General features: G+C 41.4%; 1 protein-coding gene across 6 annotated transcripts in view; it reads right to left on the reverse strand.

The window, feature by feature from the left end:
• Window positions 1–23,049, reverse strand: part of MYO1C (myosin IC) — a 352,367-nt gene that overhangs the window by 73,136 nt on the left and 256,182 nt on the right. For all 6 annotated transcript variants that reach the window (XM_077480547.1, XM_077480549.1, XM_077480545.1 and 3 more), the window contains exons 15-23: window positions 21,868–21,962; window positions 17,259–17,305; window positions 17,043–17,123; window positions 12,428–12,533; window positions 11,476–11,593; window positions 11,282–11,395; window positions 11,125–11,201; window positions 4,635–4,703; window positions 3,721–3,805 (exon numbers count right to left, since the gene is read on the reverse strand). In XM_077480547.1, coding sequence (XP_077336673.1) covers window positions 3,721–3,805; window positions 4,635–4,703; window positions 11,125–11,201; window positions 11,282–11,395; window positions 11,476–11,593; window positions 12,428–12,533; window positions 17,043–17,123; window positions 17,259–17,305; window positions 21,868–21,962 — 792 coding nt within the window. The remainder of the gene's footprint in view (window positions 1–3,720; window positions 3,806–4,634; window positions 4,704–11,124; window positions 11,202–11,281; window positions 11,396–11,475; window positions 11,594–12,427; window positions 12,534–17,042; window positions 17,124–17,258; window positions 17,306–21,867; window positions 21,963–23,049) is intronic.

A 23,049-nucleotide genomic window follows, 5' to 3' on the forward strand; every position in this document is an offset into this window, starting at 1 on the left:
TTGGCTGTAGGGGGTATATATAGAGTAAATCTCCAAAGGTAGGTAACTTTAGACTTGGTTAGCAAAACGGGGTTCCCGGGGCCCAGAGTCCAGCACATGGACAAGCAGGCAGATGCCTGCTGTTTATAGTCCCCAACCCTGCGACATTTCACGAGCGCCGGCCAGGGTCGGCGTGTGGCGTCACAGGGTCAGAGCTCCCACAATGTGTATCCACAATAGGGTGAGTGCACATGCGTGTGATTCTATGGCCAAGGGCAGAAGCCCAAGCCAGGGTGTGTGCAAGTGGGGGGAGGCGGTCCCCGGAACAGAGACCCGTGGACCCAGGAATGTACACAAAAAAAATGGACCACAATCACTTTCCCATATTTTTTAGTTTCCTCCAAGTACATGGTTCACCTTTTTATCTGCCTTATGCTATTCAAATCCCAGACCATTGTTCTTTTAGTCTCCCTTAGTCGCCACGGGAGACTTATTGGTGACGCTTTGTGCCCAGTGCCTGCTGGGATGTGGGTAAGCAGTCTCGCTTTTGCCCCTCTACCTACAATGTGTAAATGACATATAGTATTAAATACTGTTACTTCCTATGTTCTTAGTCAATTATATTGCCATTGATCATTTGATAATTAAATTACAGATACCCTCCTGATGAAGCGGCAGTAGTCCACAAAACTAGTTTAGGTGTTATCCGTGATCAACTATCCCACTGATCTTCCCCATTAGGGGAGCATTATCCTGATGATATACATAGATTGTTACCAATGTTTTTATTTTGTAATTTAAGGCTTGTAATGTGTTATTGATTTTATATTAATAAACCTATGTATTATTTGATAGAATTGCCTATATATTTGAGCTCACCCCCATTACATGCAGGGAATTTTGTATGCTCCCCCTCTGCCTGTGTGGGTTGCCTCTGAGTACTCTGGTTTCCTTCCACACCCCGAAGACATGCTGGTAGACCATTTGGCTCCTATCCAAGTTGGCCCAAGTATGTGTATGTATGTATGCGACTTTAGATTGTAAGCTCCTTGATGGCAGGGACTGATGTAAATGTACAATATGTAAAGTGCTATTTAAACTAACGACAGCATATAAATACCTGTAATAACTTAATAAAGGCATCAATTACGTCCCCCTTGCCCTACTTTCCTCATAACTGAATTAGGTTCCTATATTCCATAGGGATATGTTTTAGCCCTCAGGTCTTTCCCCATCTCTGGACTCATTCTAACTCTGAAATATGTTCCGTAAGCAAAGTTTCCAGAGCTGGTCAAAGTATTTTGAACAAGGTCTAGCTTAAGACCTATTTAGAGGAATTAGGACCTTTTCTATCCTGCTGGTGATCATTCTAGTGATGTAATTTTGTTTACTCATTTTGCAATCATTAGGAATAAGCACCCCCGATTATTTTCCTCTGTAGTTTTGGCCAACACTGTAACCCCAATCCTGCACTCTAAGACAGAATTCTTCCATATTTTGCTTACTCAAATGACAAAATTATTGACTAATGATGGCTACAGAGAAAACAGTAAAGGTTTGTACAGACATCAAAAGAACATTTACTCCTCCTGGTCTTTTTATAGTTAGATCAGGAAACTTCTTTATGTCTGTAAGCCCTACCAAACAATGGCAGACATCTCTCCTTACTAAACTTTCTTGGGGGGGAGGGGGGGGGGGGTACATTAATTGGCCAAATTACATTTTTCCCAACTAAATGCCATCATTTCCCTATGTATGTCTGCTAAGCATGCTACCTTTCCACACCACAGGTGTGCAAGTATGCCTGAGGTAAACGTATATGTCAATACCATAATTTCCCCCAATAAAGACAAGTCAGATCGTACATAATCCTGCAGCTCAATTGTTACTGTCTCTAGGTTGCGTTAAAAACGTTAGAGGATACAGGACCACTAAGTGTGTGTATATATATATATATATATATATATATATATATATATATATATATATGAATCGGTTTGCAAAAACTGATGCGAGTGTAGAGAGGCTGAACATAATGGCCAATGGAATTTTCCCCTCTCACATGTAAAAAAACATGACCTGCCGTTGTCAATTTTGCTAGCTTACTTATGGGTCCAATATGACCTAGATGAAAGAAAAGTGTCCCCGATGCCCATAGTAACCAATCAGATTTTTAATTGCTGAACAAGAATAAACCTTACTGGTAGTTTTAGAGCATTCAAATCATGTGTCTCCCCTCCTAACATGTTTATCCCAAACATCCATTTTTTTTTTTTTTTTTACACCAAAGTGAATAACTGGAAAATATTATCAGAATGTAGACAAACTTTGGAGAAGTTCCCATGTACTAGTACTGTGTATATGGTCAATAATACTTGGAACCCAGCCTGTAGTATATATAAACTTCTTAAAGCGGGAGTCCACCGGGACTCCGCCTTTTTTCTTTTTTTTTTTTTTAAAGCCAGCAGCTACAAATACTGCAGCTGCTGACTTTTAAAATAGTGACACTTACCTGTCCAGTGCGCCCGCGATGTCGGCACCCGAAGCCGATCTCTAGGTCGTCTGTCGGGTCCTGCCGCCGCCATCTTGGGTATGGGAATCAGGAAATGGAGCCTTTCGGCTTCATTTCCCGGTTCCCTACTGCGCATGCGCGAATCGCGCTGCGCAATAAGGACGCTCCCCGCTGCCTCTGGGATCTGTGCGTTTCCCAGCAGGCAGCGGGGCACTTGCGGGAAGGGGCGGGCACTTGCGGAAAGGGGCGTAAGTTACGCCCCTTTCCGCAGAGAGCTATCCCGGAAGTGGGTGCAGTTACCTGGATTATCCAGGTAACTGCACCCCCCTCCCCCCTGAAAGGTGCCGATTGTGGCACCGGAGGGGGGGAGGGTTCCGATGAGCGGAAGGTCCACTTTAGGGTGGACCTCCGCTTTAAAAGGCAGCAAAGTCCCTGTGTCTTGCATGGACCCAGGATAATCATTTAATCTCTATAGCAATCTTTGTGTGCATTATGTAATAATCTATTTGGAGCAGTCTCTGCACCATGTTCATTCCATAATAGACAGAAAAATTCTTAGACACCATGTGCGATGCAAGGTGGCAAGCGCATTAGAGAAGAACTATAGTCAGCTGACGAAATCTAAAACCAATAACGACACTTATTCTAGATATGGATACATAGGAGTCACCCTGGGACTCGGAAAGAGGTGAGTATGGTTAGCCAAAAAACATACCATGAGTATGTAAAAATAGATTTATTGCAACTTTTTGTGCATATGTAACACAACAGCAGTGGTAGACAGCTACATGTATACTAATTTACTAGATTAAGTTCATCTGCATTTGCAGGGTCTTTTGACACTATGCTCCTTTAGTATTTTTTAGTTGTCATCTATCATGGACAAGGCGAGACTTCTAGGGACACTTGCATGCACCAGAGCCATGTGTGTTCTCCAGTTGTTCCCCTTTGGGGTTGCCTGCTGCTCCGTCTCCTCAGCTCTCGAGCTGGATGTCGGTTACTGCTGCCGCCTGTTGAGTCAGTGATTGATGACCTGACCCAAATGATTGGCGAGTATGGGGGTCCTACACTACCTTAGACTTCTATGACTACTCACCTCCCTGTCAATTCTGTGCAACATTTTCATGTTTTCATTGCAAGGAACTTACTTTTTTCTGAAGCAATAAAATTAATCTCAGCCTCTGCTGTACAAGCATTTGTAGGAGTAAAAGTTGTAGTTAACTACTAACCGCCGAACGACCTCCACAGCCCACTTCCTTTTTGCAGCTTTTCGTCTGCCTATTGTTCCACGCCACCACGACTGGATCTCTACAGCTACAGAAGAAAGCAAATAAAAATGATTTTAGATTAGTTAAAGATGCCCCAGACACTTTAGGTGATAGATCCTTTAGTGAATAAACCTTTTTCTCTTTTCCTTGCCCTGCCTAGAAAAATCCTATCCTTGCTGTGGTTTTTTCCTGACACTGGTATTTAGAGGGAACCTAGAGCTGCTGTAAAGAATTACACCTGTCAGTATAAAATAGGTAAAATGTTTTACTGTGGATTTACTGTCACAATAGCCATTATAGCCAGGGCTTCTACCCATCACTTAAGACTGCACATTCAAGAATTTGATACTATGGTTGAAAATGAATGTTGATTTGACCCTGCTAACAATCAAAAAATTATAATTTAACATTCTGAAGATATAAATTTAACAAAAATTCTACTAATGTATGGCCAGCTCTACTCCAATGAAACACATATGTGCATATGAACTGCCACGCAGTGTGCTGACCAAATCCTAATATAGCAAAGAAACAAATAGGAAGTAAAGAAGCAGGATGTAGTTAAATGGCCACACTGCCCATTGTAATGTAAAGATATATACATTTTACTATGCAAAAAATCTACTTGAAATCATACACCCACAACCTTTGGTAACATGCTTTTACAATTTCACTGCATACGGTTTTATTTTTCCCCCTTACTTTCTGCCCAGGTGACAAGTGTCAGACAAAACAGGAAGTGAGGGTAAATCTTTACAAAGAAAACCTAGACAACATTTACAACATTTACAGCAAATCAGCAGGTGTAACCCCTTTCCCACTCTACCTAAAACTAAAAAAAAAAAAAAAAAAAACTAAAGCCCATATTTTCTTACCGGAATGTTTCATGTGCAGGAATTTCTGTCGTTGATGATATCCTCTCCACCTAGACTGGAGGAATGTTGCTAAAGAGAAAGGGTAAAGTATTAAACAGCAATTGTCTTTTGTATCACTTGACTCTCCCTCCTAGATTTTAAGCGCTAAGGAGCAGGGCCCTCCTCTCGTATTGAATTGTAACTGTACTGTCTGTCCTCATGTTGTAAAGTGATGTGAGAACTGTTGGCGCAAAATAAATCTTATATAATAATAATAATAATAATAATAAATAATAATAATGTCTGCTGACCCCAACATCCAAATTAACTCTTAATCTTATGTTTTTAATGTAACATGAGAAAATTAAAGTGAATAGCTAAATGGATGCATTGGAACAGTTGTACAGACATTTCAATATCTTCACTGAGCACATCATGAAATAATACTGCATAATAGGTGCAAAAAATAAATAAAAAATACTAACAAAGTCTATATATACAGGCACCTTCAGGTGATGGACACTGGTATACCCAATACAGGAAGTTCACTCCCTATATAACCCGTCCTCCTTCCAGGAGTACCTCAGTTTTTGTAGCAAAGCAATATACCTAAACCCCAGAAAGAGGGGAGGGACCACTGTGTCCCGTCATGTACTCCAAGAAAAGGATTTTACAGGTAAGCCGTTATAACAATCCTATTTTGTTTATCGTATTTCATGGTTAACAGAGCACCATAGTAATCACTATGTGTGACATTCCATAGCAATGCTATTTGAGGGGAGGGAGACACAACCCATTGGGCACCCCCAGACTTGAGGGCCTATACTACTGCCTGCAGCACACTGAGCCCAAAAGGCGATATCCTCATGCCTTCTTACATCCACCTGATAAAACTTACAGATCTGAGCCATGAAGGCCTGGTGACACACTGCCCAAGAAGCACTAACCACCCTGGTAGAGTGTGCTTCGACTTGAAAAGGTGGAATCTTACCCCTTAAATCATAAGCCCGAATTATAACTTTCCGAATCCACTTAGCGACAGTGGATTTCGATGCTGCCTGTCATTTTGTAGGACCTTCTGGCAGTATAAATAAGATATTAGTCTTCCGGAACTGAGCAGTAATCTTTAAATAGACCTTGACCGCTCTCACCACATCAAGACAGACAATGTAGTGACTTCTCTTCCCTGGAACATGGTTTTGGAAAAAACAATGGCAGTACAATATCTTGGTTCAGGTGAAAACCTGAGACCACTTTTGGCAGAAAAGCTGGACGAAGCTTCATCCACCCTTTCGCAACACCACTCTGTCCTTGTGAATAATCAAGTGTGGCTCTTTAGAAGAAAGAGCAGCCAATTCCGAAACCCTCCGTTCTGAAGATATAGCAACCAAGAACATTAACTTCCTTGTCAGTAGGACTAAAGGGAATATGCTGTATCGGTTCAAATGGCTGTTTTATGCAACACTGACAAAACTAAGTTCAAGTCCCAAGGGTTCAAAGAAGGTCTGACTGGTGGATTAAGCTGCATCACCCCTTGCATAATACCCCGGACTAAAGAATGTGAAGCAAGCGGTCTTTGAAATAAGATTGATAAAGCTGAGACCTGGCCCTTAATAGTACACAAGGCCAACTTCATCTCTAACCCTAATTGTAGAAAGACAAGAATTCTGCCTATGATATACTTCTGAGGGTGCCAACCTTTGGATTCACACCAGGAAACATAAGCCCTCCAGACTCTATAATATAGAGTTCTGGAAGCTGGCTTCTTTGCATTAATCAAGGTATAGATACCTGACCCAGAAAGCCCACGTTTCTTCAGAATGTGGGTTTCAATAGCCAAGTCGTTAAATTTAGAGTTCGTAAGGTAGGATGGAATATCGGCCTCTGTGGAAGATCTACATCTGGAGTCCCCCATTTCAGGTAAACAGCCCGAAATTTTTTTGGGGTGAAGAGGCCATTCCCCAGGATGCAACTGCTGGCAGGTCGAGAAGTCCATCTGCCAATTCTCTACTCCCAGAATGAAGACTGCTCATAGGCATGGAACATTCCCTTCAGCCAAATTTAGGATATGGTTCATCTCAGGACAAACCTGTAACATGAATGTCCATGCCTTTAGGGCCAGACCCGCTGCTCGGATCTCTAATATGTTGATGGGCAAGGTCCTTTTGGTTCTTGACCACTGTCCCTGGACAGTTGTCTTTTCTAGCACTGCTCCCCAGCCTGAAAGGTTGGCATCTGTTGTTGCCACCTTCCAGATAACTGGTCTGAAGGATTTTCCTTTGAGCAGATTCAGGGTTGGCAATCACAAACTGAAGCTTTGGGACACCCTTAGGGACAGCCGCATTGGCAAGTCTAAAGTTTGAATGTTTGTTCCAAGCAAACAGGATACTGTTTTGCAACAGTCTCAAATGGAACTGGGCATAGGGAACCGCTTCGAACTAAGCCACCATCTTTCCCAACAAGGCAAATGGAGGGATCTCCTTTCGACCTGATCAACTGTACCAGCTCTCTTATGGAGTTGATCTTTGCTTGAGGCAAGAACACCTTTTTATGAGCTGTGTCAATGATCAAAGTACTCTGGTTAACTGGTAACTGGTTGTAATGTGCACGCTTTGCTCCAAACGAGCCATTGACTGGTCTATTAGCAATAGATCGTCTAGGTACGCCAAGTCTGTTATGCCCTGTGCCCTTAACCTGGCTAGAACTTTTGTAAACACCCAGGGTGCTGTAGATAGCCTGAAGGGCAAGGCTACATACTGAAAATGATGCTATTCTATCTCGAACCGCAGTAACCTTTGGTGAGCGGGAAATATAGGGACATGCAGATATGCATCTCTGATGTCGATAGACGCCAGAAGTTCTTCTTGCAGGATAGAAACCACTGACCTGATCGACTCCATGCGAAAGGAGTGGATCTTCAGGCACCGATTTAGATTCTTTAGATCTAGAATGGGTCTGACATCTCCAGTCTCTTGGTAAAGAGGTTTGAATAAAACCCCAAACCTTGCTCTTCTGTGAGGATTTGTATGATCACACCGAGCCAGTAAACAATCTAGTGCCCAAAACAGAGATTGCCTTTTTCCTGGATCTTTGGGAACGTTTGACCTCAGAAAACGAGACTGTGGAAACTCAATTCTAGTTTGTACCCTAGAGACACCGTGGAGATGACCCATCTGTCCTGAATTTCCTCTTGCCAGATTTCTGCGTATTGCAGAAGTCTTCGCCCCACTCTGGCAAGGGGGGGGGGGGGGGGGCGCTCCTTCATAAAAAGGGTTTAGAATTTTGTTTTGTAGGTTTCTGCCGCCAGGACTTTTTGTGCCTGGGCCTGACCCTGAGGCTTTCCTCTAGCATCTGACCATGGAGGCCTTCGCCACTGCCTAGATGCGGATGCACCTGGTGCAGGTGTAAGAGTCCGCTTAAATCAGGGATGTCCAAACTTTTTTCAAAGAGGGCCAGATTTGATGAACTGAACATGCTTGAGGGCCGACCATTTTGCCTGACATTCTTTAAACCATTAAAATCCGGTCCAAGTGTGTTCGTCCGAGTACTAATACATGGCCCAACAAGAATTCTCTTGCCTTTGCGCTGTGTGTGGTGAACAGATGAGCTTGGGTGTGTTATTTGGATATAACGTATTTATTTGGCTTATACCATGCACCTTTTAACTTTAAAAAGGAAGTCTCAGGAAAAAAAATCTTACATTTTAAATAAAGAACTGTGAAGCAAAATAAGGGTCAGTACCCATCAATGCAGCCTAACAGTGCCCCATCTGCAGCCCCCACCGTATTGCCATGAATGCAGCCCCCACCGTATTGCCATCAGTGCAGCCTGATTCATGTCCCTCTGCAGCCTTGGAGGAGACAGGGAGGGGGGTGGGATGAGCGCCAACAGACCTACAGGAGAAACTCCTGGTTTTAATCGATGGCCTCTTTAATTGAAAGTCCCGCCTCCTATGATGGACAAAACAGTTGTCCAATGGTAGCGCAGGAGGCGGGACTTCCTTTTACACAGGATGCTGTGTAAACAGGAAATACTCCTGTATCCACAGCACTCATCCTGCCCTCTCCATGGCAGCCAGCATATCTATCTTTTGTGGCCCCGGGCGCTCGGGGATTCGTCTGGGGCCACAAAAGATATATATGTCAACATTACCAGGCGGGCCATCCAAAACCAGAACGGGGGCTGTGATTGGCCCGCGGGTCGGACTTTGGACATGCCTGGCTTAAATGAAGGGCGTTTATTCTTTCATTTGACTAGCAAAAGAGTACTTTTCCCACTAGAAATCATTTGGATGTATTTGTCCAAATCATCCCCAAATAGCCGATCCCTATGAAAAGAAAACCCAGTCAGGAGCTTCTTGCAGGGTGCTTTGGCTGACAAATTTTTTTAACCACAGGATGTGTACTAGCACGAGCAGAAGGCGTGATGCCTGGTGAATAGAATCTTTAATAGTGTCTATGACAAAACATAAAGCTCTTGGTAGTTTGGCCAAATCCCAGGCTTGCTATACAGGAACCTCTTTTAGGGCCTGTCTAAACTGATCCTTTAGGGATTGACAGATGCCTATTTGCAGTGACTGTAGGCGTCACTGTAGGAGTAACTGCACCTGCTAAAGAAAAAAAGGATTTTAACAGGAATTCCAACCTTTTATGCATTGGATTCTTATGCAGTTGTGCATTGTCTACTGGACAAGTTAGATTTTTTTTTTCGCACTGGATATCGCAGCATCAACTGCTGGTTCATTACATCTTTTGGTGAATTTCTCCTCCATGGGATAGAGAACTGAGAATCTCTTTGGAGGGAGAAAATGCTTAACCGAGTGAACCCATTCAGAAAAATAGCTGTTCTAAACAATGCATGGACAGGAAACGCATGCAAAGGCTGTGAAGGTTTTAAAGAAAGAAACTGAACTTTCAGCTGACTCTGTTAGGGGTAGCTTGAAAGTGGAACGAACCATCTGCGCAAGATTACACCAGCAATTTTTAAGAATGTGAAGCTGAAAAGGGTTCATCCACCGTTGTTTACTCTACAGAGGAGTAATCAGTTTGTCTTTTCTCCTGATCGCCTGAGGGTAACACCTCATCCTCTACCCACTATCCCCTTGGTTAAGGATCTAAGGTGGGTAGGGGTGCAACGGATCGTCACTGATCCGTGATCCGAACGGGTCACCCTCCTTGGATCGACACATGCCATGATCCGCAGAGCGATCTGCGGTCTCGGCCTTAGGAAAGGCCGCAGCTTCGGCCTAGCGATCACATGACATGACGCCGGTTCCTCTCTCCCCTCTCTGAACTGATCTGTACAGTGCAGGGGAGAGGTCAGATGGAAGCAGCACTGTGGCACTACAGATCCAGCCCACAGCGCTGCTCTGTGACAGCCATGCCTCCATACCCAGCCAATAATCTGCAATACACAGCTAACACCCTGCCATAACCCAGCCAATACTCTGGGTTATGGCAGCCAACACCCAGCCAACACTTTGCAATACTCTGGGGGGGGGGGGGGGACACATGCTGCAAACTTTGTTCAAGATTAGGAATCCCCCTGGCTGCTGAGACCACACACATGCTGTTTTAGCTGGATACTGAGCAGCAATGTACCAAGGTATGTGCATTTACTCCCTCTAGTGGAGGCTTTAAAGGCATGACATTTTACTCATTGAAGAAAAAAAAACATAGGCGGACTTTTTACAGTTCCTAGACTTCTTCCTTTACCTTATCCTCGCTGCAGGATACTGCTGCGACAGATTCAACCTTCACTCATCACGACGGGCTGTGGTAGCAAACCTTGAAGGACCGGGTCCCTTTTTATTGGGGTTCCACTCCATTGGACCTGTATTAGCCCCCCCGCCGGGAAAATCTTTAGGTAATGTAAGCATGACCAAAAAGCCTTGGGTCCCAGGGTCCAGTCCTGCAAGGAGAGGCATTACAGGCAAAACCACGTGCTTCGTATACTAGGCCCAGGTACTATCCACCTTGGCCTCAGAGGCACTTTGGATGGATCCGGTCTATGGAGGCTTTTTAAATCCAGCAAGGATCCCTCCAGCGGAGCTCTTCAGAGCACATGTTCCCTCGTGAACACCTTAGATACTGGCGAAAAAAAACTGAGGTACTCCTGGTAGGAGATGGGGTTATATAGGAAGTGAACGTCTTGTATTGGGTATACCAGTGTCCATCACCTGAAGGTGCCTATATACCCACATAGTGATTACTATGGTGCGCTGTGTCCCGTGATGTACGATAATGAAAGTTGTACAATACAGAGCCTTTGGGTATTCCCCGGCTCAAACAGCACAAAACAATCAAAAAGAAAAAAAAAAAAAAGCAGTTACTACAATAAACCCCGCAGGTTGAAACATGCGTTAAAAAAATTAAAATAAAATAAAAATTCATCCAATCGTTACTGCTCGCTCTTACACATAGTGTTATAGCAATGAATCTTTATCATCACAAGGGAAAAACAAAGAACCGTTTTAAGCAAAAATTTAAACATGACAGCAGAATATACATACCTATGCTGTGTTTTCTCACTTCTAAAGCATCCTCTGTTGCAAAGAGGGTTTTGGGAAACCGAATGAATATCTTTGTCCTTAAAAATAACATTGAGACATGTAAGTTATGGTCCACCACAGACCAGCTCAAAACACAATCTATATTAATTTTGCATACCTGCCCATTTTGTACTCCTCTGGTTTATACCCCAGGCTCTTGACCAAAACAGCCACACCATCCATTGCACGCCCATCCCAGTTAGGCCAAGTGTCAGAGCAAAGAGATTTGTACCTAGGAAACCAGAATATTAATACATGCATAATAATGTGGGGCAAGTGCCCTCCATACACAAAATGTCACTTGTTCTCAACCTTTGTAAGAAGATCTCATATTTTCGCCTATACGCAAATCCAGCTCGGCGTACGCGCACATTTTCAATAAGTCCCAGATATTTCACTTGGTGTCTGATCAGCACTTCATCAAAACGAGCTGAAAGAGAAATAGGTGTAAGGAAGTGTTTTTTCTTGAAAGATTAAAGCAGGAGTATACATTTTATATATATATATATATATATATATATATGTGTGTGTGTGTGTGTATACACACATACACATATATATATATATACACACATATATATATATATATATATATATATATATATATATATATATATATATATATATATATATATATATATATATATATATACACACATATTATAATATATATATATATATATATATATATATATATATATATATATATATATATATATATATATATACATATACATATATATATATATATATATATACACACACACACATACATACACATCTATATCTATCATATATCTGTATGCCCTTAACAGTCAGTGGGGCTGCTTTCACGAAGCCTAGGTTCACATTGATTTGATATGTGATTTGACATTTCATTATTGCCGGCAATGGCACCCTGTCCAAATTCCCAGTAGTTTCTGTACTACTTTTGGCGACTTCGGGGTGCGATTTTTATAGACATCTGTGCAGGAACCCACACAGATATCTCTGAAATCGCCCCCCGAAGTAAGGCTGACATGCAGGAATTAAATTGTGCAAGTTCAGCTGAACTCACACAATTCCAATCCCGCTGTCAGTGTGAACCTGGGCTAAAAGGAAGAAAAATGAAGGTGTTGCCATTATCAGACAATCAGATGTGTAATTTAGACAGTGAAAATATTAATCTTAATATTAACCATTCAGAAATAACTGGCATTAGATAAATTTTTGTACACCAAAACATCTAAATAATTTGGTAGATATTACACTGATTGATGCTTACCTGGTTGTTTGGCATCATTGGGCTTTATACACCGTATATAGGAAGGCTGTTTGGACATAAGAATTTCCATCAGCTTTGAGAGGCTAGTTTTAAACTGTGTTGCTGCCTGAAAGACAAACAAAACATGTTACAAAAAAATCTAAGCTGATGACAAGGACTTGAACATCACCTCAAGCATGGGCCAAGCATGCATAGATGTATTGCTTCATGATAAGCAAGGAAAACTACAAAATGTCCAATACGTTAAACATATTCTTAGAAATTTAAACCAAGCCACACCCAACAGAAGCAGATCTCTTCTTAGTCTTAGGCAGGCCATACATGGAACCAGCCGATATTCTAGCTGAATGTACCAAGTTAATCAATCAACTTGGGTACAACCAGCATGCTGGGTTTTTCCTGCTATAGCAATAATCACTGTCTTCTGGTGGGGATGGCTTCCCTTGCTGGGAGAATACAATGGCCTGACAGGAGGGATTCCCTCAACATTCTGTGTTGAGGGAGGAATTGAGTGGCCGTGTATGGATGGTCTTACAGCAATGTGAAATTTTTACAGGCTAAAGGAGAAGTGAACCCCTCTGGGGTACAGCAAGCAAGAGATGTACGTAGATGAGATCACCATTTAAAGAGAACGTTTAGTGTTTTTTATATAATTTTCAAATCCAGTGAAAGTTTTTATTTTGGGCTTCGAGCTTTCCATCAATTAAAAGTGCTCAGTTTGCTACTTTGATGAAAAAATGCTGTTCACACAAGTCACTAAATCACCCCTTATCACGAGACTCTGCATTTCAATACGTTCCAAGAAGAAATATTATGCTACAAAGCAAGCAGCAATTTCCATGTAAAGTGGAAATTGACCCATAGCAAATCGATAAAAGTGTTTTAGAAGGGAATATTCAACATTACTAATTATGCTAACAAAATTAGTGTGCTGTAAATTGCCTCCAACATTGTACCGGTTTCTTCTTGCTGGAGGTGATCATTTTGCTCAAGCCCTGAGCAGCGATAAATCTTAAGGCCGTTAGCAGATCAGCCATTTTCGGGAGCGTGCCAGAAAATAGAGAGCAACTGAGGATGTGTAGAGCAGTGTGAAATGGCGTATTACTGGTTTATAACAGTATAAGCACTTATTTTTAATGTTTTTGCTCAGCTATACCTGCTAAAGGGGCCACCATGAAGCTACATGCAGAAGGTTGTTTGTTAACCTTAATGCACAGAATGCATTAGGTAAACATTCTGCCTTTAGAACCACTTTAACCTAGGTTCCAAACCATACTAGGTAAAAATTTGTTTAAAATATTACTTTTAATCACAATCTACTATTTATTTTGTTTTACAGCAAGTGCAGAGTAAGGAAGGCAGGATGATATTGGTCATTCTTCAGAGCAGGTAAAAAAAAAAAAAAAATTGTTGATAAACCCTTTCCCATCTAGATTTTTAGAGGTTCAGTGCAGGTGCCCCATTTTTTGAGCTTGTTGCCATCTCTGCGTAATTATAGTCACTGACTACATACTACACTAGAGGAATACTGCTCTGACCAAAAGGGCAATACCCCATACACGCTGGAAGATGTATTCTCTGTTGCTACCACCAGATGACACTACTTTGCCCTTTCTTGATAAATGGGACTGTTTACAGCGAATCAGTGGACTAATATCATTCCGTTTGCTTTAAAGTCCTCTATCTATAAAAGATTCCAAAAAAACTATTTCAAGATCCTTACTTGGTGGTATCATACCCAGTCCCTCTTGCATTAAGATTTTCCGAATACTTTCGACTGATGCTGGCAATGTCAGGAGGAATGTTGTTGCACATCTTTTGGTCCTGCCCTAAACTCTCTACTTACTGGAATGAAGTTTGGAGGATTACACAAAAATTTACAAATTATGTCATATCGGAGGACCCAGCTTCCCCCCCCCCCCCCCCACCCCCTACATGTTTTCAATATGCATGCTAAACTTAAGAAATCAGTACGCTGCCAACTCCCTAATGATGCCAAATCAAGTATCCCTCTTGATCTGGAAAAGCCCCCAACTGCCATCCACTGGACTTTGACTCAAAAAGGTTACCACCCTGGATCTTAGAGGCCTTTATCACCTTCACCTCAGTCATACCAACATTCTCCCCATCCTTTTTTTTCTTTAAAGCCCCATACACACTATCAGATTTTCTTCCTATTTTTTCCTTCAGATTTACCAAAACCATATAATATGAGGTAAAACCTTAAGAGTTTCAATTTGTATGCAATCAGGCAGGCCCTTGCACTACATGGTTTTGGTAAATCTGAAGACAAACATTAGCAGAAATATGTCCTTGTGATATGAGGTACTACAAGACTGAGAAAGTCCATTTAATTTTTGAATATCCATGGTCCCTCCACCCTTACACTACGGAAAACTCTCCCAGTTTTGACAGCGACCGTGCTTTTTTTTTTGCGTACATGTGTTTTTAGTTCCCGGCTATTGAATTGGATTCATGTTATGCCTGTCAAATACTGATAGTTGTGTATTGTACCTATGGATGCTTCTGCTTTGGACCTGTATATCTTGATTATTCTGAAAACTGCCTCTCTTGTTTAATAAAATTTGTAGAAATAAGATAATCCAAGGAGCTGTGATAAGAGATGCAAGCTATATTTTTTGTTTACCCACATTTATGTAACCAAGGTTCTTTTAAACTAGGACTTTAACCTGACTTCTTAGGTCTAATTACTGAAGGGACTATGGGGTTTATTTACTAAAGCTAGAGAGTAAAAAATTAGTTACACATCTGCATAGAAACCAATCAGCTTCTAACCTCAGCTTGTCCAATTAAGGTTTGGCAAGAAAACCTGGAAACTGATTGGTTTATATGCAGAAGTATGACTAAGTTTGCACTCTCTAGCTCTAGTAAGTAAACCACTATGTTTACATATAAACACGTGTAATAAGATCACTTTCTGTTGCAGCACTTTGCATGTGGTTTGTAAGGGCTCATGCACACAGGACATTTAAAAAATGCCAGTGCTGCTGCCAGGAAAAAGCAGCATTAAAAATACGCTATTAGCTGCGTTTTGGAATAGTGTTTATGGATGTTTTTCAGTAAAAACACTCCCTATAATGTAAAAACGTCTAAAAACATCAAATGCAGCTAAAAGATTGTTACACAATTTTTTGTTTTTAACGCTCAACAGCCTCTACTCCTGGACGCATAGGTTGTCATTTTCTCTACTGCCTCTAAACATTTATGCCTCCAAACGCCTTTGAAAGTTTGTGTGTGCATGGACACACAGGCTAACATGGAGGGACATTTAGAGGCAGTTAAAAAAAAAAAGTCAGAGGCCCCTATCAAAACACAGACATAAGACAAGGAAAAGTCTCATCCATTGAATATTAAAGTTTTCAATAATGTTTTAGTAGTTGTGCTATTTTGTTTGTCACAATGCCAGTCTGGGAGTTTCATGACTCTTTGAAGACAATGTGGTTGATCTCCTATCTCAGCAGTCATTGAAGTGGTTGTTAAGCCACTATCTCATCTTTATATCATCCCCTCTGACAGATTAAAAAAAGCTGTATCCTAGTGTCCGAACTTAAAAAAAAAAAAACAATTTATACCCGTTTTAACAGCATCTCCTAGCGATCACGTGACTCCAGGCTCTCTGGTCTCCCCTGTCTCATAGCTCCAGAGGGCAGCGCAGAGATTCGCCTGCTGATGTCAGCTGGGGAGGAGAGGAGTAGAGAGCCTGGAGTCATGTGATCCCTGGAAAGCGCTGTTAAGACAGGTAGAAATCTTTTTTATTTTTTATAAAAGCACAGGCACTAGGATACCTTTTTTTTTTTTTATTTGACAGAGGGGATGATATAAAAGTCAGATAGTTTGGAAGCAGCAGGGAGAGGAGCAGAGCAGCTTGTGGGAGCTGACAGGCAGGGAGAGGGGGGAGGAGGGAGAAGGACAGAGGGAGACACAAACAAGCTGCAGATAGCAGTGGATGACCGAGGCACATACGCTGACCACAGTGTCAGGGCTCAGCAGCCATGATATATCTGGTCAGCGTACAGAGGGGAGGGTAGAAACTGGCAAGATCAGCCAGGTATTTCAGGCGATACAGGGGGCCAAATGACACAGCACAAGCACTGTGTTGTATAAAATGCTTTAAGGAAACAGGATCCATTTTTTTTGGGGATCAAACGCTTTAAGCAGAGATGAGGTGCGAGTCTAATGGCTGATCAAACTATGCATCTAATGACTAATAAAAATCTTTACACTTCATACAAATTAAAAAAAAAGCTAGAACAGCAACCACGTAAAAACATGAAATATTTCTAGAGGTAAACACTGCAACAATAACACAATTTACATTTACTAAAAATACACAATATTTTTCAGATAAAGTTCACTTATCCTGTTTTCCCCTTTAAGCTGTCCTTGGGGGCGGGTGGGGGGAAACCATCCCCGCCAGGAGGAATCTGGTAGGCTGGTTATACCCAAGTTGATCAATTGATCAACTTGGTACATTCGGCTTCCCTTTTAAAGGTTTGAAGCTCAGCCGGATCCACCTCAACTGGCCAAGATTCGAACAGTGTATGGCCAGCCTAATTTTTCTTTTTATATCTCTGGAATTAGGGTTAAGCCATACCGTCTCTGGCCTTTTCTTGTCCGTCAGTTCAGACCTATTAAAACACTGATGTGCAATCGGGTTTCCAGAGTCGCACATTACCTGTGAAAAAAGGGGGTCATATTACTAGGGGTAGAAAAAAGTGTTTTCACGCCACATATTTCATCTAAAGGCAAATGGCAGACAAAAAAAAAAATCAAAGTGAACCATTAGATATGGTGTCTGGCCTGTACTCACCTCCTTCAGATTGCGAAACAGCAGATCATTGTTTTTATCAAGGAACCCTAAAGAAAAGAAAGGATGTAAAATACCCATTATTACTTTTGAGATGATTATAACAGATGAATAAGATAAACTTAGCTTATTGCATTGCACTGCCCTCTATTAATGTTTTTTTCTCTGAAGATTGAAAGTTAAGGGAAGCAGCAATAAAAGAGCAGGAGCCAGCAGCAATGAGAGTTGTAATCTAGAAGTGCTGACGTAACAATGTTAACACATTTTTATAAATAGTTTACTAGGAAATGTTTATTTTAATGTGCTCAATGTTTGACGCAAAAAAAAAAAAAAAAAAAAAAAAAAAGAGTGTTTAATAAAGGATGCATCAAATTTGAGTCAAATGCAGTCCTTGGAGGTCTGCATTTCAAATCCTTTATTTTCTTGTGGGCTGTATATATCCGTGGTTAAGGTTAATAATCCATATCCGACAGATATGTAGAATTCCTGTGTGGGTCAGAGGATGGGCATGTATTGGATTAAAATGACTACATTGCCTATAATAGTCAGTCTTGTTTTGTCCACACACACAGAAAACAACCTGCTGTCAGATAAACACCCCAGGGCCAAAACTTTGTAACATGGTTTTTGCTCATTAAGGCCCAATAACACCAGCAGAGTGCATAATGCGTAACCACTCGTCTGTGCTGTAAAGGGGCAGTGTGATGCACCAATTATTTAATTGTCACAAAATGACATTCCATTCATCTTTAGGCCCCTTTTACAAGGGTGATCCGATCCAACTGTCAGTTTTCCAAGCAGACCTGATTGGATGGCCCATATATCCCGATGAACTGGCAGGTGAAAACAGACTTGTGCGCTTACATCCCCCTAGCAATAACCAGCTAAAAAGAAACTAAAGAGGATCTGTCCTCTTACGTTTATATAAGACCACACATATATTGCAGAGCCTGCTCGATCAAACTCCCACTCTGCTCAGCAAGGGATCAGCGGATAGGTCTCCTACTAAGGAAAATGGATCTGTCACATGTTTAAGGGGCCTTTTGCACTGCAGTGCTTTGTGATGCAGTTTATTAAGTCGCAACACGTGTACGTTGGAAAAAAAAGGTACAGCATGTCCTAATTTTTCAGCGCACCACTGCAGTATTAAGTAACTTGTAGCTATAGTGCCAAATGCACATAAATTACCTCTCAAACAGATGTCTGTAGCCACCACCAACTCCTTCACATGCCTTTCTCTCCAGAGGACTGGCATCTTTGTTTGAGGGTCAACCTGGTCGGCTTTTACGCCAGGACTAAAATGCTTGCTCATACAAATCCCAATCATGCAAATGTTGGTGGCAGTGCAATAGAATTTATTTTCTTGGATTTGTGTACACGTTTTGCACAAGTCAGCCCTCTACTGCTACCTCTTGCTCCGAGATCAGACAGTGTAAGCACCTGTTCCAACCAACTGTGATGCGGGAAATGCAAATTTCTGTGAGCATTTTTCCACATTGCATGGGAATGTGCTACCCTTGCTAGATGCACGCAGGTGCCATTAATCGTTAATGGCACCCCAAAAGCATCTAGTAAATGCGCATGCATTGCAGCCACCAAAACACATGGCACCACAATGCCATGCAGTTTGGTGTAGCGCAATTTTAAAAGTCGCGCAGTCATACTATTTTCGTGTACGAATATTTCTTGAAAAGTGTAGAACAATTATAAAAAATAATCAAATGAAACCTACTATTGACAATTATTATGCTAATACTTCTAGATATAGGATTGTGTACACCCAGTGTAATCAACCACCAATTACACTAGCTGCTCACCTCAGTCATGTACACTCACTGGCCACTTTATTAAGTAAACCTTGCTAATACCGCGTTGGACCCTCTTGCCTTCAGAACTGCCTTAATTCTTTGTGGCATACATTCAACAAGGTGTTGGAAACATTCCTCAGAGATTTTGGTCCATATTGACATGAAAGCATCACGCATTTGCTGCAATTTGTCGGCTGTGCATCTCCCTTTCCACCACACCCCAAAGGTGCTCTATTGGACTAAGATCTGGTGACTGTGGAGGCCATTGGAGTACAGTAAAATCAGTGTCATGTTCAAGAAACCAATGGTGAAATGATTTGAGCTTTGTGACATGGTGCATCATGCTGCTGGAAGTAAGCATCAGAAGATGGGTACACTGTAGTCATAAAGGGATGGACATGGTCAGCAACAATACTTAGGTAGGCCATAGCGTTTAAACGATGCTCAATTGGTACGCAAGAGCCCAAGGTGTGCCAAGAAAATATCCCCCACACCATTACACCACCACCAGCCTGAACCACTCATACAAGGCTGGACGGATCCATGCTTTCATTCCAAGCTTCTATTGTCCAATTTATGCGAGTCTGTCAGGAATGGCACCCGGTGTGGTCTTCTGCTGCTCAAGCTCATCTGCTTCAAGGTTCGATGTGCTGTACATTCAGAGATGGCATTCTGCATACCTTGGTTGTAACGAGTGGTTATTTGTGTTACTGTTGCCCATCATCTGCCCATTCTCCTCTGAACATCAACCAGGCATTTTCATCCACACAATTGCAATTGCAGCTCAGTGGATTTTTTCTCTTTTTCTGACCATTCTCTGTAAACCCTAGAGATGGTTGTGTGAAAATCCCAGATCAGCAGTTTTTGAAAAACACAGACCAGCCCGCCTTGCACTAATGACCATGCCATGTTCAAAGTCACTCCCATTTCTTCCCCATTCTGAAGTGTGGTTTGAACATCAGCAAGTCTTCTTCACCACATCTAGATGCACTGAATTGCTGCCATGCGACTGGCTGATTAGAAATTTATGTTACAAAGCAACTGACCTAACAAAATGGCCGGTGAGTGTATATACAAGCACTTTGCCCTTTAATAGGCTGCAATAGCTCTCCAGCCATGCTCAGGGTCTTAAACACCACCAGGGACCTCCACACGCTCCAGAAAGCAATCAACAGTTAATTGCTTTCAGGAGACTGTGGAGATCCCTGGTGGTAATTAAGAACCGAGAACGTGCAAAAATGCATGCACATTTGTGTAAACCGGCCCTAAAAATTCAACACTGCCACACAGATTTGTACCTGAAATGCATTTACGTGGAGTTAGGGTTCAACACCACACACCTTCCAAAATTACTGTGTGCACGCAACTCCTATCCCAGTACAGTCCACACTAATACACACACACTCATACACACTAATACACAAACACAGCTAACTCCCTAGTTACAGTGATGGTCTACTCCTAAGTAAATGATAAAAAGCTACTAGGTTGCTGTAAGCTAAAAATACTGTATATGCACACTTGGTTGCTCTTCGACAATTAGGTGGCCAAGCATCAAATTCTATTGTCCAAGTACTAACTATACACTATGTTACCTAATGATCACATTTTTATGCAAGTGTAATTTTATGGCCAAGGACTGGCTTCATTGTGCAGAGACACCATTTAATTACTTTCATTTTATTTCTTGGTGAAGCTTTATGCATTTGGAAATATAGTGGTTGCCATTTTCCTGTAGCCTGCCCAAAACAAAGATGGTATCGCTTGTCCCAGGATACCACATATGGAATCTGCTTTCTCCTTTTCCCTGCATATTGCATTGTACACCAGGTTCAGTTTAGTGTATGTGGCATTTACTATTCCTTGCATCCTTCAGCCCCTCTTCTCCAGTGTGTCAAAATTACTTTTAATCTTCTATGTGCTACCCACGACCTACTAGTGGCATTGCCAGCTTCCCCTTAATAGGTTTCATGCAGCCTCCTATCTGACACCAAGATTCTTGGCCCCTCTGTCTTGGCTTGATACTCTTCCTCACTCACTACCACCCTCCTCCCTTGCCAAGAGCTAATCCCTCGCTTCTACAACAAAGGTATTCATATTACACTGTGCCAAAGCCCCACGAGACTAATACTGACCAATGTTACTGTAAGTAATCCATCGATCATCGTATGGACTAATGCAATGCCACTGCATACATTTCTTTTACCCACTTAATATATAATGTAATTGAGTGCAATCTGTCGACCATTACAGTGACCAAAATTATAGGGAGAGCTGTCACCCACCATCACTCTGTCAACAGTGCCAATGCCTTTTTTACCCTTGGCTCTCAGTCTGAATTTAAACCTGTCAAGGTAGAGTTACTTAATGCAACAAGGTCAGATTAATGATATTAAAAAAAAATCATATATTTCTTAAGATTTAAAAAATACAAGGAAATACAAACATTGCTAGACTCCAAATTAAAATTTGACTCGCTTACTGAGCATAGGGTGTTTATTGGAGAGTGTGCATATTGCTTTTAAGCAGATGCCTGACTGCAAACGCCATTAATAATGAATACACTCAATTTGTCCAGTAAGCATAATTAGCTCTAAATGTTCTTCTGTCTCAAGAAAACAATGTTCTTGTTGAAATGACCAGATGTCACAGTGACTTTGATAACATGGTATTTATGCCAGCTGAACTAAGTCAGGAAAGAGATACACAAAACTAAGGGCAGGATGGGTGGATGCTCACTTTGCAGTGCTAACTCTGGAGGCAAAAAAAAATCTTTACTCTGCACGACCGCTAATGCAATTTACCTACTACACTGTAGTTCACTTCCCCAGCATAATGCAACAAACGGAATTCATCTCTGCCAAGCACTTTTCGGGTTTTCTGGTCTCCAAGTTTGTGTCTGTAATGTAAATAGCAGAAAGTAAATGAGGCGAATATCAAAAAAATAAAAAAAAAGTCATCTACTCCTTTCCTCTCTGCTCTATAAGGATAGGCTTGAAAGTTAAATCAGTCATCTAAAGTGGTTCTAAAGGCTAAAGGTGTTTTTTTTTTTTACGTTAATGCATTCTCTGCATTAGAGTGATATTAAAAAGGTACATATATCAATTAGCCATTTCTATTTTTAGATGTTGGATAATCCAAAATTAGGATATATTGAGGAAAGATTGTAAACTTTAATGCTTTTCTTATAAAATAAGGAAGATTGCATTTGCATGTTAAATTTTTGAAAGTTAATAAATAAATATTTAAAGAGAAGAAAAAACAAAATGGGCAATTGCTCCCGCTGTTGTCTCCCAGCCAATAAAAAGGCAGAGAGCCAAGAGAGCAGCTACTCTCATGCACATGCGGGGACAGCTGCATGCTGAAGGTTTTTTACACATGAAGGTAAAAAACCTTCAGCCTTTGCAACCACTTTAAGGTTAAAAAAAAATAAAAAACTTTCACTGTTGCTCCTCCCCAGCTCTGCCCCCCACTACTTATCTGAGCCCCATCACAATCCAGCATTGTTTCTGAGAGCAACTTTGCTCTCCTCTAAGCAATGCTATGTGTGTCTATAAACATGGCTCGGGAGCAAACCTGCAGAGTCTGGCCCCCCTCCCCCAGCGAAATGGCTTGCTATGGGGCAAACGGAGGAGAAGAGAAGGAGGAGTGGAGAGCGCTGGCGAGGGATCCCAAAAGAGGAAGTTTGCGGGTCGGTTTGTGCAATACCATATAATTTTTGTGATTTTAAAACGTAAAAAGCGTGCAATGCTTAGACAAATAGAAATATTATAGAATATAAAAAAATTCAAAAGTTGGTAAATTCTGGAAAAATTTGTATTTTTTATCCAAGAGTGGAAATCATTTGGACACAACCACCATACATTTCATTCTTTAACTTTTTAGGCTTAATGTACACGGGACATTTTTCAACCTCTCCTGAACAATTTAATTTGACAGATGTTTAAAAACATCTGTTTTGCCGTGTTTACATGACACTTTTTTTC

This window comes from Lithobates pipiens, unplaced genomic scaffold, assembly GCF_037356315.1.
Source record: "Lithobates pipiens isolate NorthernLeopardFrog02 unplaced genomic scaffold, aLitPip1_a1.2 Scaffold_16, whole genome shotgun sequence".
Taxonomy (NCBI): domain Eukaryota; kingdom Metazoa; phylum Chordata; class Amphibia; order Anura; family Ranidae; genus Lithobates; species Lithobates pipiens.